This window comes from the organism of the source record quoted next, unplaced genomic scaffold (assembly GCF_019419815.1).
Source record: "Pyrus x bretschneideri cultivar Hongxiangsu unplaced genomic scaffold, Pyrus_bretschneideri_v1 Contig4, whole genome shotgun sequence".
In the NCBI taxonomy this organism is placed as follows: Eukaryota; Viridiplantae; Streptophyta; class Magnoliopsida; order Rosales; family Rosaceae; genus Pyrus; species Pyrus x bretschneideri.
Window position 1 is genome coordinate 3,893,674 of NW_025999723.1, and position 19,775 is coordinate 3,913,448.

The 19,775-nt window shown below is 37.8% G+C and overlaps 2 protein-coding genes across 2 annotated transcripts; one reads left to right on the forward strand and one right to left on the reverse strand.

Annotated features, from left to right (window-relative positions):
* Positions 1 to 196: 196 nt before the first annotated feature.
* LOC103959794 (uncharacterized protein At3g06530) lies at positions 197 to 14,528 on the reverse strand. Its single transcript, XM_009372154.3, has 39 exons — positions 14,139 to 14,528; positions 13,692 to 13,905; positions 13,510 to 13,605; positions 13,311 to 13,428; positions 13,040 to 13,213; positions 12,601 to 12,771; positions 12,232 to 12,287; positions 12,048 to 12,137; positions 11,812 to 11,960; positions 11,491 to 11,573; positions 11,276 to 11,404; positions 11,081 to 11,155; positions 10,416 to 10,584; positions 10,168 to 10,307; positions 9,959 to 10,054; positions 9,536 to 9,716; positions 9,155 to 9,252; positions 8,913 to 9,062; positions 8,603 to 8,759; positions 8,322 to 8,455; positions 8,037 to 8,118; positions 7,796 to 7,958; positions 7,466 to 7,541; positions 7,175 to 7,336; positions 7,009 to 7,074; positions 6,810 to 6,914; positions 6,359 to 6,448; positions 5,886 to 6,088; positions 5,578 to 5,788; positions 5,278 to 5,460; positions 5,061 to 5,156; positions 4,903 to 4,970; positions 4,474 to 4,822; positions 4,053 to 4,268; positions 2,817 to 3,491; positions 2,308 to 2,711; positions 1,662 to 1,902; positions 1,014 to 1,184; positions 197 to 776 (listed from the first exon to the last, which is right to left on the reverse strand). Exons 1-39 carry the CDS (start codon positions 14,305 to 14,307, stop codon positions 546 to 548), a joined length of 6,441 nt encoding a protein of 2,146 aa, XP_009370429.2. The 5' UTR covers positions 14,308 to 14,528; the 3' UTR covers positions 197 to 545.
* Positions 14,529 to 15,046: 518 nt separating this feature from the next.
* On the forward strand, positions 15,047 to 18,837 carry LOC103961916 (WD repeat-containing protein WRAP73). Its single transcript, XM_048565557.1, has 6 exons — positions 15,047 to 15,418; positions 16,378 to 16,866; positions 16,966 to 17,187; positions 17,278 to 17,350; positions 17,607 to 17,708; positions 18,200 to 18,837. Exons 1-6 carry the CDS (start codon positions 15,302 to 15,304, stop codon positions 18,568 to 18,570), a joined length of 1,374 nt encoding a protein of 457 aa, XP_048421514.1. The 5' UTR covers positions 15,047 to 15,301; the 3' UTR covers positions 18,571 to 18,837.
* Positions 18,838 to 19,775: the final 938 nt, after the last annotated feature.

Here is a 19,775-nt window from a genome sequence, read left to right on the forward strand (position 1 = left end):
TACGAATTTCAATTACCGTTCTGGGCTTTAATACCACATGTTCTGTCAAAGCCATGTATTATCTTGTTTTTCTTACTCGTAAATGACCAGATGCTGACTACAAAAATGAGGAGAAAGACCTACAAAGATTTGGAAAAAGACTTCAAGAAAGACGTGGTACTTGAAGCTAATGAAAGAGTTGGTGCAAAACCAAGCACAGAATTCCACTTAGTGGATATAGCTTCGTTGTTGTGGTTGCGAACAGAATTGCAAAGGAGCAAATACGAACTTTGAAAACTATATGCAAATAAAACTACAAAATTTAAACGCCCAACTTAGGGGCTGCGTCTGTGTACACAACACCACCCTCTATGAAACGAAGGTAAACATTTCGGGCGCTGTCCGAACCATTCCGTAAACCAAAACGATCAAAATTTTTGCAGTTCCGCTAGGACCACACATAAACCAATCCCTAAGACGAGGGAGCCTGCGTTGCCGTCATTAACAGAGCAAAACGACCACTGGGATACAGAAAAGCTCGGCCAACGTCAGCGGATGAATTGCATTCACAGGTACTCTCTGAGGCTTTCACCACTCATGGTCTCCATATCCTTGAGAATCGACTGCGCAAGAGACTTAACAGGGAGCTCCACATCCTCGAGCAGTTCTCCCAAGATCGGAATGGTCTCGGGCAGGAATACCAGATATTCTTCTCTCAGATGCTCCAATAGATACTTAACAATTCTCAGGCCCAAAATTCGGGTCCGTACCTTGTCACTGCGTGTCTGCATCAGCACCTGGATTCACAATGTAAAAGTGTAAGAACACAAAGACAAACATGCAGGAAGAGAAGCTTAATCTTTGAACTAAAAGAGAGAAAATCGAAGAAAAGGCTGGAAAAACCGCGTGTTCGGCTATTTTAAGAAACCTATGTAAAGTCGAACTTCTTCATATGAATCTGGACTGTGACAAAGACAAGAACAAAGTAGAGATTTGTGTACATAAGCGTAAAATATCATGAAAAAGAAAATCACCTCATAATTCAAGGGCTTCCATAAAAGGTCACTTCCTGCAGTCACAGCCATTTGACCAATACAAACCACCAATAAATTATCAACTTCCTCCACGGATGGTATGTCTGGATGCTCTTCTAGAGACGATGGTGGTTCAGCGACGAGCTGTGAAACAATGGGTTTCAGTAGAACCTGCAAATTCAAGCAGCTTTAACAAATAACAGAAATAATGGCATAACATAATGAATCTTCCAAATTCTAAAAGGCAATGTGTCTTCAAGAACCTATCTTTCATTCCAAGGTCGAGAAGAGGCTAAAGAAAATATAGAAGGTTGGTTCCAAGAACTCAGATGAAATTTTTTTCACAAGGTAGAAGACCAAGAACACATACAAAGTTTATATAGACAACATCATCGCTGAAGAAACATAAAAAGGTTCCCTCCATCCATTTAAGATTCTTCACGTCGTGACCAACTGAATATCTTTAATTTTGAGAAATAATTTCGAAAAAAAATATCTTTAATTACAGGTTCCCTCCATTAAAATCTCCCTTTTTCCACCTCTTGTCTCTCCTGACTTGTAGGGCTCAACGGCATCCAATATAAACAAAGAAATTATACACATTACTTATCCCTGGATACAATATTTGAAAATAAAAGATGGACTGACCTGAAAATTTGAAGAGTCCAAAAACTTCAGGCTTCCAGTATCATAGAGAAAACACTTGTGTAAAGACGATAACACCAAAGCCCTGAGATGCCAGTTGCCAAGCAATATACTGTTGTCCTTCCCTTCCTGAATTTTAGCCTTCTTTTTTCGTGTTGAACCAGAAGTATTCACATCTCCAGCAACAGTAAGGTAACGCACACAACCCTCCACCAAGTATTTGAAGTAAGGAACAAAAAGAGATCTGCAGTTTAAAATAATGAAATTAACATAAAATAAATTATGAATTCACTTGAATTATCAGTCTCTGAATAAGGAAATCAAACAAAATAAGACTTAAAAAAAGGTGATGCAATGATCAATCCTAAGATGCAGCAAGTTAGATCATCAGAGACCAGCTGAATCCATTTAATACCATTTTTTACTCACAAGAACGCACAAAGTTTAATGTGAAGAAATAACTATTATTTGTTGCAGTCAAGCATCACATATTCAACCCAATCTCTGAAATCAAGGGCCCCAATCGTAAACCAAATTCACAGACAGGCACCAGAGACACACACACACACACACAAAACACAGAAGGGCAATCAAATCACTACAAGTAACTTCTGGTAACTGTAAGCACAGACAGGAAGAACTGACTCACCGATGGTTCTCAACAAGTTTATTTACCAGACCATAGAAAGATATAGCCCTAGGTATATTTCCCACACTTGCAATATCTTCCACATCTGACTCTGCCCAATCAATACTCCTAATGAAAAGAGGCTTGAACAGGCTCTCAGTGAGTTTCATAGTGAGAGCAATCATTGCATTGAACACAATCTTCTCTACATCATCAATTTTCTGAACAGATGCAGGATGTTGGCGACGTAGATCAAGAGCAAGCAAGCAGAGGTCAAAAATCTTAGCATGGTAACCACTAACAGATGATCTATCCATTCTACCAATCATGTTTTCCAGCATTCCAAAATAAACTGCTAAGCTCGAATCACCAGACTCAACCGTACTAGAGTATATTTTCAGCAAGGGCGGTAGGGCAAGTCGAACCTGGATAAGATAACCGGAATTGATATTACGTGAGATGACATAATAAGGGGAAAACCCATTTTCCTATAAGCAATAATACAATAAAAACATTGTTCAGATGCTTACAGGGATATTCTCAGTGATGAGCCTTCGAACTGAGTCAGCTTTCATTTTCAGTTTCGGATCAGACCCTGACGCATAATCAAGATCAAGCACCATAATTCTTGTAATTTCTTCAAGATAGGGGTTCAAGAAACCTCCTAGCTTAACTACAACAGCTTCCAAAGTGACTAGAATAGATAAAATAAGAGATTCCTTTGGTATTTGTAACGCAATATCCGTGCCACCCACACCAGATATGGTTTTCATATCTGAAGATAAAAATATTTTGCGAGAAATCCTAATCAAGTTTTCCATTATGTGAGGAAGCTCAGATAGTGCCCTGTGCCCGAGTACATTAATCAAAGCACCAGTTGCTTGAAGGCAGCTAGAGGACACTGCCAAGTCGTGCATACTGATATTTTTTGTTACATATGGTAGACACTCAATGAAGATGGAATGATTAGAAGAAAACCTATGGGCCAGAACTTCTAGAGCCAAAGCCGCTGCCACCTTCAAGGAGACTTCCACATCATCTGATGAATCATCAACTAACTGAACAATTTTCAAACACATACTGTGAAACGATTCAAGAGAATTCTCGTCCAGATGCTGCCACCGATCACTGGAAATGGATTTATGTTTTTGCTTTGGTCGGACCATGTCATGCTCCCTAACTGTTTCACACAAGAGTCCAAGTGCCTGCCCAAAAATTGAACTTAACGTGAAAAAAAAATATACTCCCTATCATAATGCAAATTGAATAATTGATATTACAAGGCACTTGTAAGCAAAGAAAATATTAATAGACCAAGGAACCACTATTCGACTGCTAACTATATCATGAGATGATTACACATTGGGTGCAGGACAGGGTCATGAGTATCTGCTTTTCAGCCAGTTGTTTCAAGGTTTTCTTGCTACAAAAATCGTTATCAAGTATCCAGTTCTTGCACTATGATTTAGTCTTTTACTTTTTACACTTTCAGGCCAAATCATTTTTTACAAATTTCCAATTTTGTCAACCTAACTTAAAGCAGAAACAAGAAGTGCTAAAATATCCAATCACACAAATTGGTGTTTAACTCAGTTGTCAATGATATCTCACACTTCAGTTAAATTGAACTATGGCATATTACAGTAATTGATACTTAGCAGCCTCCAAATCCTACTCAGGTTTTCAAATACATATACAGATACACATAAATACGTATGCATGCTTATAGACATTTATAAGTCCTAGAAGTAGAATACAATAAGTACCTTCTTTGCCACATTTTTATCTGTATGGCCAAGCAACTTAGTGATACCACTGAAGTGTGTCTGGGGCATCATGACCACTGTAATAGTCCTTAATACAGCATGCATGCACTCCTTCAACTCTTTCCTAACAGAAACATGGATACTCCTTTTCTTCCTTGTTGCATCCACAAGTTGCTGGATAGAGACAACCTGCTCCATGAGCTCTTCCAGCGTAGCCTGCATATTTTAGCAGAAAACAGTCACTCAACCTTAACGAAGGACATACCAAAACATAGATATCAACTAATTTCTAAGGAAAAAAATATTAATAACAATAAGGAAGATATTTGTTGATCAATTTAACAGATCCCATCATTATTAATTAGCCTATGTAAATTAACATTCTTATTATATTGAACTCTTTTTTGTGAAAAATCAGTACCTGAATTTTTTCTGAATCTTCCCTTGATGCAAGCTTGAAGGCAAATTCTGGATCTTGCAATTTGTTTAAGGTGAATCGCATAGCAATTAACAATTCGATAAACAGTTCTTGAGACTGAATACCAGCTCCTATTTGTTTAAGCATCAAAACCAAAGGGGGAAGCCATATCATGCATGAATATTGCTCACATATTTGAAGACCCAGAGAATATTCCCACTCTCTCTGTAATGAAGCTGTGGAGCTATCTGAAGTATGCATGCTCTCAAAGCAAAATAATCCTTTTCGTGTAACCAATGAACGGAAGAGAAGGACAAGTAATGAAGCCAAACTATTTGCCTCTCCCAAGGTCCTGCATATGAACATACAACATAAGCGGAACCTAAAAAGGTAAAATAAGATGAATTTCAATAATGTTTAAACCAACAGTACCTCAGTAGGTATACAATGATCGATAGCCTTCTATGCTCGGCAACTTCAGGCAATACATTGATAAAAATCTGAAGAGCCAATGAAATCACAACATAGTTACAAACATTAACCCCCATTGCAAGTTGCTAGCTTCACCATTGAAAACAGTAAAAAATTACCTGGAGCAATTTGTCATTGTTGCCTGACCCAGATGACCAGCATGGAACAACTGTAGATATAAGATCCTCAAACACACGCTGTGAATGGCTGTCAATCTACACAATAAAATATAAACCATGACTATTCTACACAGTGAGAGAGTAGAACTCAGGCCAGAAGTTGACAGTGCAAGGCACAACATTAGCTAGTTAAAAACAGTAAAGTATATCAACAAACCTGTGTGACTGCTGCTTCACCAATAACAGTAAAAATATCCAGTATATGCTCCAAAACTTTTTCCGGAATAATCTTTGTGATAGATGAAATCAGTGAAAATACATGGTTGCGAGTAACTCCATCTTTTGCAGAATGGGCGCATTCAACCAACATTTTGACATCAATCTCATGTAATATGTCATCCTGCCACAAAATTAAAGGATACAAAATTAAAGAAATGCAAACTACTAAACTCTATAAAAATATGGTACGGTCAGCATCTCTGAAAAACAAATTCAAATTCCAAATATCGCAGCATACCCCCAATGAAACTGAATGTGTTAGAGAAGAACAAATATCTTCTAGGATTATCAGCAATGTCTGTTGTATGGAACTTATTGTGCTTGACAAAGAGTCAGAATTGCTAGAAGGGACTTGAATACACTTTTCATCCTGGTCAAGAACACCGTCTACCCACTCATCAGAAAATGTTTTGGAAAGAAGTTTAAATAGTGACCCCAAAAGAGAATCCCTACAACAAACAAATTGAAAGCAATTAGTCTAAAAAAGGTATCAAAGCCTCACTTTCTAGTTTGTTAAAAACAGTGGTAGCATAAGAAAGTACCAACCTGTTCTCTATGTCTTTCTTAAATAGCAAAACTTCAAGGAGGGATCCAAGGAGAGAGAGCGCATTTTCTCCATTACATGACAAATCATGGGACTGGCTGGACTTCGGATGACCTACTAATTTCATTTTCTTCTTTCCATGCACTGTACCAGTTCTGTCTTTAACTATGTAATCAAGTGTCCGAATGATAGTAGAGCAGGTAATCTGATACATCCAAACGTATGCAAATGAGCTGTATGCTATGCACAATGGTTCAATGAACTAAACATAAATCAACTCCAAGAAAAAGTACCCAATCTCAATCACAGACTTGCTGAATGTTCAAAAAATATATTAGTTATCTCTAGCATCACATTTTTCAGGCAAAACTAGCTAGTCTGACAACATATGAAGCAAAGCAAAACCAAATAGCACAAAATTAACCCGAAAAAGAAAAAGAAAAAAGGAGATAGAGGCAGAGAAGGAAGAACAAACATTTAACCGCAGCAGCGCCGCTCTAGTTTCGTTTTGAATATCACCATTAGCATTCCGAAATAAAGAAAGAAGTCTTCGAAACAGAAGGTCCTGCACAATACAAAAAAATGATGACAAATTTAGCCTATCTGGATTTGCTATCTCCAATTCATGGACAAATCTCTATGCTTCAGTGAAGTGACAAATAAGAACAGTTTAACAATTCACAGGATGTCAATGTTCAGTGGCTACGTCTGGAGATAAGGGAATTCAGGGAAAAACAATGAGAACTAACATAGGTGTCACATGTTTGTAATTTACCCTTGTTAGTGACCTACAGACGAATCTTTACTTCAAATTCATACTTTTGAATATAAAAAAACACATTAACAAATTATCAAAAGAGCTCATTGATGTTGCCCAAGCAACATACATCATACATGCATAATTCTTCAAAAACAGAAAAGTTAACCTGTATTTCTGTCTCTAGCCCACTGTATATTTGACCGTTAAGCTTCTGCAGAACAGTTAGACAAGGCTGTATAACAGCAGGGTCTTCTGGAGCCAAACCATCCAACTAGAATAGCAAAAAGTAATGTCAACACATGTAAGGTTAAAGGATTTAACATTGATGACCAGGATGCACAACAATCTAGTTGATAGTTTCTCACCTTCAAAGCCTCCAACAAATGATCCTCTGAAACATGCTTATCCGATGAAGAAGGCATAGCACAACTCTAGAATAGGAAGAAGCCAAGTTTCTCATTACAGAGTAAAAGTAAGATGAAGTATGTGTGCATAAAGTCAAACAATACTTTGAGAACATCGTTGACTTACCTCCAGTAGATGGCATAGTATCTGAACTTCAGTTTTTGACAAACTACGGCTGGAGACACAATCTTGACTGTGTCTCTTCAAAAGCAGTGATAAAAATGACTTCATCTCTCTATCATGTAAAATGGCATTGCCCATTCCTTTAAGCAAAGATAAAATTGAAAGCTGACAGAAACAATCAACTCCATTAATTCCTATGTAGCTGATGGTAATTTTGAAAAACAATAGTAATAATAACAAAAAGCATTTAGAAGAAGAGCAGGATTTGGAAGGTAACAGCAGATCAAAAACAACCTTTGCATAATCAGGCAGTTTCAGGGCGGAATTTAAAATGAAAGCAAGAATCTTCTCTCTTGTAGATTGATCAACCCTACAAAAAACTCCGTGTTAAAGTTAACAATCAAATGTATTATTATCATGCTCGACAATGAACTTTAGAGCATATTAACCGCATCACCAACATAACAAAGCGAACATTTTCATAAGAAATGCAACCGTGGAAGAAATTAATTGAAGACAAATTTCTTCAACAGCCAAGTTAGAAGCAACAAACCAAGGCTCATCCTAGATGAATGTGTAAGATGAAATAGTGATACAAAGGCAAAAATAACAACACTATATCACCTTAGCTCAATATTCTTTGGTGACATGAAGCTCTCGTAGGATGGGCTGAGCGAAGAGGCCAAAAGGGAAGGAAGAAAGTTTTTGTCTGATAAGATGAGTCTTTTTTGCTGAACCACCAAGTCCAAAAGCTTACCAAGAAAATGTATCCAAGTTGCATGGTTTCCTGGCATTTTACAAGCTCAGTTAGGCACTTATAAAAACAAAATGGACAAGGGTAAAAAGTATTTATTCCAAGTAATACCATTTTTCTTGCTCGAAGAGTCAACATGAGCCCAAAGTGTGAGTAACCCCTCAATACAGCTCATGGCAGCATTTCTTATATCCTGGAAGAAGGGCACAAACCGAGAATAAATCCCAGCAAACGAAGTTTACTGCCTGTGCTTATAGCATAATGAAACGCAGAACATAATAAAAACACTTGACAGGGAAGTAAACAGCTAACCAATTAACCGTTTTACTCCAAATAGTTTCATCTAGTCAGCCAAGGGAAAATACAATAAGAAAAGAGAAAAGACCGCCAAGGTACCTGATTATAACTATCCAATGGAACAAGAACAGATGGAAATTCCGCAAGAAGTTGGATTGGCAATCTAACTTCTGGTTGACGACAGATATATGTAAAACAATTAAGACTCTCAACTTGGACCGCAACTGGAACATCTGTAAAGTGAATCACACAATATGTCAATTCAAGATGATCCTTGAGCAAAGAAATACGGAGTAACAATAATGCCAAAGAATCAAAAGCTCCAAAAGAAGGAAAGCAAAAGAAAGTCACAGAAGATATATCGAAAGGTAGCAATTCACCTTCTTCTGTGAAAAACTTGGGCAAGAAGCAAACAGCAGAGACCTTGCACTTTGTGACAAGGTAATGGCGGTGTTCTTTGAAAACTTTCTTAAATTTAGAAACTGAAAAAAAGACAAACAAGTCCCTAAGCCAGCTAACCCACTTCTTATCATCATCCTGCAATAATTAAAAAAACATATATCACATTTAGTAGAGATAACAACACAAATAGATACAGATGTGATCCCCATGTCCATTGTTTTACAAGAGGTATCCATGACCACTTAACGTACTAGTCTCAAGAAGCAGACCACATAAGGAATCACTTACCACGGAGACATTTGCAGGCATCACGGACAAAAATGCCTTCATTAACTTCCAAACTAGGCATAGGAGAATATTTGCATTTAATGATTTCAAATTGGAATCAAGCTTATCAAGGAACGTTCTGCAATCCCAATTTAGCAACTCTGTATCGAACTACAAAAATATGGAACAACAAAGCTCATCAGCATCAATGTAAGATTTGGAAGTTGAAATTTCAGGCTAGCTCCAGAGAGTTTTTCTCATACCTCCTCTATAGAGCTATCACCTACAGACTCAAATGCTTCCCATTCGGTCTTTAGTGCAGGAAACCCAATTTTGAAAAGGGCCAAAGTTTCATCAGATTCTGACGCATAAAGAACAAAACTAGAATCAATTTCTTTAAGTGCCAAAACAGAAAGGGGAGAGGAAGACAAGAACAACAGGGACAGACATTGATATAGAAGATACACAAACCAGCAATTATGCTAAAAGAATAGAAGTACAAAAAGTAGGGAGAAGTCATTTCAGAATTCAATTGGCAATACATATATTCACAAGTGAAAACACAGAAAAAGGGTTCAAAACTCCACCGCAAGAGAAAAATTGATTGATTGATTCCTGATATAGAATGGAAAAAGAGAACTTACCGTTCTTCTGAATAACAAGTGTCTGCATCATCACCAAGAAAAAAAGTGTCCTTGACGGCTCGAAGGCATTAGCATTATTAATAAGCCACGGCATAAATTCTTCAGGGTGCAACAAGAACTTGCTGGCCAGACCAGTAATGGTGTCCATGTTAATTGAGGACAGCCTTCCTGGTTGTGATGCCTATATTCAGGTTTACAACTTCAGAGTTACTCATTTCACATGGATTGCACTTACCACTACCAGATAACCATGCATAACTCAAAAATAAAAACGAAGTAATCAAAATAGAAATAGAGACTACACTCCATACACAAGCACACAGCTTTCTAAAAGCTTATTTAACATTTTACCCAACTCATGGTAAATTGAAGAAAAGAATTGAAGAGAGCAAACATGGTGGAGCTAACAACGAGATGACTTACAATTGCTGTACTGGAAGCTGCGCCAGCAAGATTCTCAAAAAGTGGCCATTTTACCTCCTTAGCTAATTCCAAAGCTTTCAAATTTAACCTTTGTGTCTGTACACGGTGAAACATGAATCTTTTAATAAAATTTCAACTTGTCGGTGCAAGAACTGGAGAAATGGAGAATGGTAGATTAAATTTGATGTCTTAGACAAAAAGGAAACAACCTTAGGCAGAACAAGGAGTAGAGGAAATATCATGGCAGCAAGTATATTGCAATGGTCAACATTATCATGGATATCAGAGCTAGCATTATTCAGGCACAAAACAGCAACATCACATGCTAGACTGGTGTTCTCCAACGAACCTGCAAGAAAAAAAGATTGAAAATTAGACATGTGCATGCCAGCGTAAGGGAAACTCAACATGAGAGAATAAAATATGGAGGGAAAGCATTCAATTAATAGTTACTCACTTGATATCAGAATACTAAAACATCTTTTAAGAACATTATCCAGTGCTTCAACAAGATTGGAAGAATTTATTATAGTGGACAATTTCTCTACAGACAGAGCCGCCCGCACAACAGTAAGATCATCATCATGAAGCTGTCGCAATATGGCATCTTGGATGGTTACAAAACTCTGGCACACAGAAAAATAAAATCATGAACTAAGCCAGGACGATTTGACACTGAAAGTAACAGAATGCTTATGCATATGCATGAATATCAAACACCCCCCTCCCCCAGCACTTCCCCCTCTCTTCTTGCACACAAACACTTCCAGTTTTAAGTGTTGAACACTTTAATTATATCAACCACGAAAAGAGAAAAGGAAAACGTGCCCATTAATTAGTAAGCAAATCCAACCAGATTTATATTATACCAAAAAAATACTAAACAAAACAACAAAATTAAATAAATTTAATTACGTAATAAAAACTACTTCAAAACTACCAAAAGACCTTAGTTATGTGAAAACAATAACCCAGAAATCACAAGCATTGGGAAATTGCAAATAGCATCTCCATCAAGAAAAACTAACAAAACATTAAATTTGGATACATTTGCAACTTGGTTGATGCAGCATTAGTAAAATTGAACAATATCTTCTTCAGATTTTGCAACCACAAAACTACCTGTGGATTAGTAGCCTTGGCTTCCAGGACAACTGATGTGCCCAATGCAGACAGTACACGGCGACGAACATCAGCCTAGGCCACATTACAAAAATACACAATAGCACAAGCTTACATCAGGATATTGCTTCCACAACTTCTTGACAGCATACACATTCATACATAGAAATAGAAATGTGATGATACCAAGAATACCTTTGGATGATGCAACCCAAACCAAATTTTTGATTCCGAAAAAGCCAGTGACGTGTCCAAGTTACCATCCAACATTTTACCCAAAGTTTCATATACTGAGCCCCCTTTCTTCGTTTGCACATTCTTTTCCTGTCCAAGAAGTCAAATCAGAATACCCTGAACAAGAACAAAGAAAGCATGCATGGGTATAGAGAGAGCGAAGGTCGGAAACATACATCAAGAAATTTCTGAACCGCTCCCTGTAGTTCAGATGGATATTTCTTGCTAAGAACAATTAAGATTTTCTTCACCCAGCTTCCTAGAAGGCAACCAAAAATTATGATGAGAAATGCATAGGAAACAGTTAAAAATAGTTTGCACAGAAGAATGTTTACACAACAGCTCCATAATCATATGACAAGAAAAGCAAGTGCGGTCATAAGAATGGGCACATTAAACAATAACTTTCAAAAAGAGAGCAGAACAAGAATGCCTGTAAAGATATAACATGAATAAAAATTTTAAAAATAAAAATAAAAAACTTAAAACAAAAATACCTGATATTGATGATGTTGAATTTGTTATTTTCTGTGAATTTTGCAAGCAGGATGATAAGACCTTAGCAACTACATGTTGAACAAAACTCTTGGAAGGAATTGTCTCTAATACCGAGATCAAAGCAAGCTGACATGATTCATTAGACGAACTGCAAATAAATGATCAAAGTTGAATGAAACAGGAAGGAGAATTGAAATGTCTACAATAATAAGTGAAAATTAAACTGGATTCTAACCTGTAATCAACCAGAGAATCCAAAAGCACCAAAATGAATCTATCAATATTGAACTCGTTAAACAGTCCCAAAAGTATTCCAGCGATATCCCTTCAAAATTAAAGTAGAAAATAACCTTAGAGAACATGAAACTAATTGCAGAAGGTATTAAACTTTATGGAAGTTTATTGGAACCAAGAACTACCTAATGCCCATAAAAATCTCCAAACTCTTGATTGGGAACATATCCACAGCTTGCAACTGAAAAAATTCATGGAAACATATAAGTACAAGAAATTTAAGAAAATATATACATACAAGCAGAAAACCATATTACTAATCAGGGAAATTCAGTAACTCTTATAAAACGACTCTTAACTGAAGGATTTTCATTTTTCTTTAAAACAATTAAGAAAGAGGGTTATAGGAAGATCACTGGATTAAGGGACAATGACCACAACCCAACCAAAAAGATGATCTATTATAAAGACGTCAGCCAGTATTCAAGGAGAAATGACACAGTAAAATTCAGGAATAATGCTACAATCTACTGCATATCAGAACAAAGCAGTACCTGAACAAGGTTGATCAAAGTCATAAGTGATAAGCGAAACAACTGAAGATCAGCCGACTCTTTTGCCTCCTCTCGAGCAATTTCAGCAATTGACCTGATCAAACTCTTCACAAGCTTGGGAGATAATGTAACTTTACTTGCTAGCAAACCAACAATCATCAGGGCTCCGGCCTACAAAATGAATTTATAATTTAAACTTCATAGCTGAAAAAGAAAACAAAAATCACAGAGGCAGCCCAGAGCAAGACGAACGGAACATGGTAACGTGGCAAAGTAATCCAAGTTCAGCCCATCCTTCAATATTTTGTGCTTTCCTATTCCTTGTATGTGTCTAGAAAGCATACTATAATCTTCTTCTATTTTTGGTACAGTTTTAACAAATGCACAATGGTTTCAGGAGCTGCTAAAATCTCCAAAATGAAAATTTGTGGAGCCTCACCTTATTTTCTGGATGTCCTTTTGTGCCTGACTCAAGTCCAGAAGCAACAAGCGGTAGGATTCTCTTCACAACATCACTGTCAACGGATGTAGCAGAACCCAAAACCTCGATAACAACTGCCATGCAAAATTTTATCACGGTCCTTGAAGGGCGATACTTCTTTGATGGGGATGCCTGTAGGATAACAGTCATTAAAAAGAACTCCTTTTTTATAAAAAAGAATCATGACAATAACGCAATCAAACAACCAATTAGAGTTGCAAACACTCACATAGTTGCATAAAATCTCCAAAACCCCCTTATCACGGATACATTGCTGGACTATAACGTTTCTAGGTGGTGGTGCACCAGAAGCTTTTACGCCGTCCAGAAATTTCCATTTACTATTTCTGAATCACAATGAAATATCAAGTCAATTCTGTTAACTTCAGCAAATGACGAACAATGTAGAAGAATTATAACTTACAAACCTCAAGTTAATCAACTGAACTATTCGAACAAAAATGTGGGTGTCATGGTATGGCAAACCACACAAAATTAATTCCTCAAAGTTGTAGACATGAATCCTGAAATTCCCAGATACAACATGAGATGATAATTTCCCATAAATTATTTGAAAAAGGAAATAAAGACAATTGACATGAACACCTACTTGTATCTGCGTATCAAGTACTCAAGTGTCTTGATTGATGATGACAGCTCAAAGTGTCCTGAGAGTAACCGTAAGTACGAACTAATCGAAGCATTAATCCGATTATTGTCCTCAATGCCCATCAACTCTCTATCCAAATCTTTGCTTTTTTGGCTGAACAAGTCATTCTTATAGATTCTAAATCGCTCGTCAACGCTTACAAGGACCTCCAGACCTGAAAATAGAGACATAATTCAATTTTAAGAACTAATTTAGCGGAAAAAATAGAAACTGAACTCTAAATTAAGTTGCTTGCCTTGACTCCTACAAAAATTGAATCCAAAACGCACACTAACAGGCCAATTTATAGACATTACTAGCTCACTTCAATAGCGAGCATCAGCGATTTTCCCTCTTATATTTTCTCGAGAAACAAACAGCAAAAAAAGAAAAAAAAAGAAGAGTGACCTTGGAGTGCTATGGAGAAAATGGTGTGGACATCGATATCGGCGGCCTCTTTGGCGTCGAAGAGAATGGAAGGGCGGGTGAACGGCTTCTTGCTGGACCCCGACGGCTCCGTGTCGGCTTGTATCACGGATTTTATGGCTTCTAGCTGAGCAGCAATCGAGGTCGCCATGTCTCTCTCTCTCCTTTCTTTCTCTCTCTAGAAGCTGATGAATACTTAGTCAATGGAGTTCTGTATGGAATATTCGTACGGCTCCAGAGGTTTTAGGGTTTTGGTTTGGGGACGGTGACTGACTCTCAGAGGCGCCTCTGGAGGGTTTAGGGTTTTTGTTCTTTTTAAAGTTTGCGGGTGATGGTGGCGGTTAATGCGTTCACTTGCAGGAACTGTGAAAACGGTGTTTTTATTTGCACCCGCTATTTATGCTCTTCCAACCCAATTAACGTTGAGCTTCCCATTCTGCCCCTTTAAGAAAAACCGCCGGACTTCCCCTCCCTCTGACGTGGCATTGGATTGCCGCCCCATCCTCGCATCTCCGGTCATGAAAAAATTTTTCAGTGTGGTTGAAACGCGATCTGATGCACTTCTCGAACAATTTTTCAGCATACTGAAAAATTGGGTGCTTCTAATTTCGATTTGTCACCTAAGCATTTATGAAACTTCTATTTTCTATTTTTCATAATAAAATTGATTAGCAAATTTAGTTCGAATTAGGTGTCAATGGTAAATCAGATCACTCCGAGCAAATGTTCGTATTAGCTCGACACCTAATTTGTACTAAACCAGCTAATTGATTTATTACTGAAAATAGGTGTCGAGCCGAACCGATCGCTCGCTGGTCTGATTTACCCTTGACAGTAGTTTCCTGCCCAAAACAAAGGGCCGGCCAAGCGCCGAAGCCGCAAAAAAATTAAAATACCACTTTGGGCCGACTGATTTTAGTCTCGGCCCATCTCTCATCTTTCGTTCGAAATTCAAACCAAAATCCCCCAACATTCGCAGATCTAAACCCACTCCACCAAAAAATCTCCAGCAACAGCAACCACCGCCGCCGCCGCCGCCACAGCGACCACCGCAGTACTTCATTTCGCAGCTTGTATGAAAGCCTACAATTGAAATATAAGGTAGCAGGGAGTGCTGTGCTCCGGAAATTTTGATCTGAATGTGAATGGAGTTTACAGAGGCTTACAAGCAGACCGGTCCTTGTTGCTTCTCGCCTAATGCTCGCTACATTGCCGTCGCCGTCGACTACCGCCTTGTCATTCGCGACACTCTTTCCTTTAAGGTTTTCTATTATCATTTTGCTTTTTGAATTTAGTAAATTTATTTCCTGCTCTGTTTGGTTGCCGAGAAAATGCCAGGAAAATGAAGTTCCATATGTCCTAATTCGTTCATTTTTTATCTCTCTGCATTTACAAAATCAACCATATGGTGCGCAATTGAGCTGGCTCGATTGGGTACATTTACATAGTTAAATTTCTGTAGATCTCAGCCGTTGCATTTAGCTGTTGACTAACAAGATGTAGTGTTGTAGCTTCAGTATGATGTAATCTGTTTGATTGCTGAGAAATTTGAATAGAAGTTAGATTTTGTTCTTCATTTATAGCAGAACTTAATTTAATGCCGATGATCTGATCAGGGATCACAACAGTCTCAGTATGTGTTTTTCGCCATGCGATTCAAAGCAAATGTTGGACCGCTATGTATTCATGAAATTTGAATGATCTTAAAGTAGTGTTTAGGAGCTTGTGCAACAGCGATAGTGGAAATCATGAAATATTGTTTTGTCAGAGAAAAACTTGAAACTTGAGTGAGTTCATGAGGCATGTTTTCCTTCAGGCTCTCTACAAGTAAATATTTGAAAATCCGAGGATATTTATTTCCATGTTTCTTACACATAGAGAGTTTATATAGACCGATGATTTCAACCGTAATTTGAGGTAAACTAATCCATAGAGTAATGCTCCATTCTGATCTGTTTACTCTTTTACCGTGGGAAAAATTGTACGGTGGGGTTCATAAGCAGTTATAAGGTTTTGGACTTTGTGGAGGCAAAGTTTTACCTTCAAGGGTTTGAACACACACAATAGGAAAAAATGGTTGAAACAGGTTTCTGCACTCTTCACATGCAGTGATGTTTTGCAACAATTTATATCTGACTTCAAATTTGAATTGCTGAACTCCATTTCGTTTATCTAGAAAGTAAGTTGTCTGATATATAATTATATGCCATTTCTAATGCAGGTTGTGCAGTTGTTTTCATGTTTGGATAAGATAAGCTATATCGAATGGGCGCTTGATTCTGAATACATTCTTTGTGGTCTATATAAAAGACCAATGATACAAGCATGGTCACTGGCCCAACCTGAATGGACATGCAAGATAGATGAAGGTCCTGCCGGTATTGCCTATGCTAGGTGGAGCCCAGATAGCCGTCACATAATTACCACATCAGACTTCCAACTGCGGTTAACAGTTTGGTCGCTGTTAAACACAGCATGTGTACATGTGCAATGGCCAAAGCATCCTTCCAAGGGAGTTTCTTTTACCAAAGATGGGCAATTTGCTGCAATTTGCACAAGGCGTGATTGCAAGGACTATATTAATCTTCTATCCTGTCATACATGGGAAATAATGGGTGTATTTGCTGTGGACACATTGGACTTGGCCGATATTGAATGGTCACCAGATGACAGTGCAATCGTGATATGGGATTCTCCTCTAGAATATAAGGTTAGAACTTCATTTCTTTTGTCTTTGTTAAGGCACAAAGATTTGCGGTAGTTATATCATGGTTTAGTTTGTAAAAGCTCATGGTGTGGTTTGATACAGGTTCTAATATACTCACCAGATGGGAGGTGCCTATATAAGTATCAAGCATACGAAAGTGCATTGGGCGTAAAAAGTGTTTCATGGTCTCCATGTGGCCAGTTTCTAGCAGTGGGTAGTTATGACCAGATGTTGCGGGTTTTGAATCACTTGACTTGGAAGACTTTTGCTGAATTTATGCATCTATCTACTGTCCGTGCTCCCTGCTGTGCTGCCGTGTTTAAGGTTATTGCTTGTTAATATTTGAGATAGGCAGATATCATGTTCTTTTAGTTTATTGGAAGATTTCTCACCCCCTTAATGTCTAAATGCCAGGAAGTAGATGAGCCACTGCTACTTGATATGTCTGAGCTAAGTATAAGTGATGATTTTGCAGAAGGCAATAATGGTAAGCACGATGTTGCCATGTTGGTACGGTTCTTTTTAACTTATAAAAGGTGATCAGAGTATGCAAATAATGTGCTGTACTATTTGTCTGCATGCACTAGCCTTCTACATTCTTCTTGAGTGTAGCACAGTGGCCTGTCTTTTTCATGATAGATAAATTACCCAGGGAATCACGGATCCTTCTGTTAATATGCAAGACTTATTTGATTTGATCCCCTTTTCTTTTCCCTCCGTGATTTTTGTTTCATTTCAAGTAGATGAAGGACACATCAGAGTCAGATACGAAGTTACAGAAATGCCCATCAATTTGCCTTTTCAGAAGCCTCCTGTAGACAAGCCTAACCCCAAACAGGGAATTGGTAAGCCCTTGCTCCCTCTTGTACTGTCTGATGCAAATGAATACAAAGTTTGTAAACAGTCAAATATGAAGACAATCAAACTGGTTTATGTTCTAGCCACTTTACATTAGATAGGAGAAGATGCACTTAGACGACCTAGCCGTCAGATAACGTTAAATGTCCTCAACTGAGGCCATCAGATGTGACAGAATCCCTTGGCAGCGGTGTCAGCTGCCTTTATTCATTGACTTCGCGTAACGATATTTTTATCCATTGAATTATTTTAACCGGTTGGAGGATAGATGATCTTGATGTGGGGGGTACTATCAGCCTTATAGGTAGCAAATTTCTTCCATCGATGAACGGGGTTTGGTACACTGTATAATGCACCTTCCACGTATTGGTGAGGGATTTTGTTTGAGTAATGGTCTTAGTATCCTTAGGTGGTGCCTCAAAATTGTTCAGGATTTCATTGTATGACATATGGCTAAAGCTATGAGGTTTTGCTGCAGGTCTAATGTCATGGAGCAACAATAGCCAATATATCTGTACCCGCAATGATAGCATGCCAAGCATTCTCTGGATATGGGACATACGCCATCTTGAACTCGCTGCTATCTTGGTGCAGAAAGATCCTATTCGTGCAGCAGTTTGGGATCCTACGTGCACTCGTCTTGTTGTTTGCACAGGAAGTTCTCATCTGTACATGTGGACTCCTGGTGGTGCCTACTGTGTGAGCATCCCGCCGCAACCACAGTTTAGCATAGTTGATCTAAAATGGAATTCAGATGGAAGCTGTCTTCTCCTGAAGGATAAAGAGTTGTTTTGCTGCGCTGCTGTTGCCGTTCTTCCTGAATCGAGTGAATATAGCTCGGATGATTGAGGCAGTTAGCAATTTTCCAGAGTTTGTTGTAAAAATTTGTAGAATGTACAATTAAGCAGTTTTCCTTGCTCCCCCTGTGTACTGTGTTAATGTAGCATTGGGATGTTCCATTTGTTCCAGTTGGAACATCCAACAGTGTGATTAAATTGGTGCCCCTTCCCTCGTATTTGTTTTTCCTTTCAGAGGATTAGTACTAGTACCCATTGGATGTCACCAATGACAGTGTGCTAAATCAATCAAACGTTGCCTTATATTTTAACCTTTTCATTTAACGATGCTCAATAGGTTTGGGATACTAACACAAGTGCATCTTAATTATCGTTAGTGCGCATATGAAATTGACTTGACTTTGACTCGCTAAACCCGCATGACGAATCTCAAAATATGATTTTTGTAGAGTTTACGTACTGTCAATCTGTCATAGTGGCATTGTTCGTAGCCCAACCCAAATTACTACAATATTGCTACGTGTTTCAACTTTTTACACATGACAACGATCAATTAGTTTAGAATACTACGACAATAATGTTTCGATTATGGTTAAATTTATCTTCTTCTTTTTTTTCTTCTTTTTTTTTTTTTTAGTTGAGGAATTTATTTTTGCCTAGCTAATAATAACATTTACCCGTCATTATGAAAATGGACAGTATTGAAAATTATGTTGGCTTGACATGAATGCAATCGTCTTGGGTGGTAGGGCATGCTACAACGGATCGCATCATATATAAGATAAGTCCATACACGTGGTGCCAAGGCATTTGGATGATCATTGATTAACGATTGAGTAAACTATCGTTTACCCGTTTGACTTTGTCAACTATTATTTCAATTCAGATTTACCTCTTAACTATATTTTGAGAAATGTTAAGGAAACTCTCTCAAAAGTGGAACTCTCTCTGAGTCTTTATGAACTACTATTTGTTTTGAACCAATGACTCTCGTCATATGAAAGAGATATTCTAACTACTAAGTCAAGTAGGTCAAGTTGAGTCAAGTCAGAAAAAACATACCCATATAAGAGAAAGCCACACAACCTGAATTCTCCTCACTATACAGGAGCCAACTCATGTTTTTAGCACAACATTTTATAATGTTGGCATGGGAATTAAGAGTCCAAATTTAAGAGTATCGTTAGCATTTCTCTTCTCCTTTTTTTTTTTTTGTAAACAACCCCTTAAACTATTTGAATCAGTTAATTAACCCTT

Excerpts from the sequence above, each read along its gene's own strand:
- LOC103961916 (XM_048565557.1), top strand. The coding sequence starts at position 15,302 with ATGGAGTTTACAGAGGCTTACAAGCAGACCGGTCCTTGTTGCTTCTCG. Across the intron at positions 16,867-16,965 it reads ATTCTCCTCTAGAATATAAG|GTTCTAATATACTCACCAGA; the intron begins GTTAGAACTTCA and ends GGTTTGATACAG. Across the intron at positions 17,351-17,606 it reads TTTTGCAGAAGGCAATAATG|ATGAAGGACACATCAGAGTC; the intron begins GTAAGCACGATG and ends CATTTCAAGTAG.
- LOC103959794 (XM_009372154.3), bottom strand. The coding sequence starts at position 14,307 with ATGGCGACCTCGATTGCTGCTCAGCTAGAAGCCATAAAATCCGTGATA. Across the intron at positions 8,456-8,602 it reads CAAGTTTTTCACAGAAGAAG|ATGTTCCAGTTGCGGTCCAA; the intron begins GTGAATTGCTAC and ends TTCACTTTACAG. Across the intron at positions 7,959-8,036 it reads CTCTTCGAGCAAGAAAAATG|GAAACCATGCAACTTGGATA; the intron begins GTATTACTTGGA and ends GTAAAATGCCAG.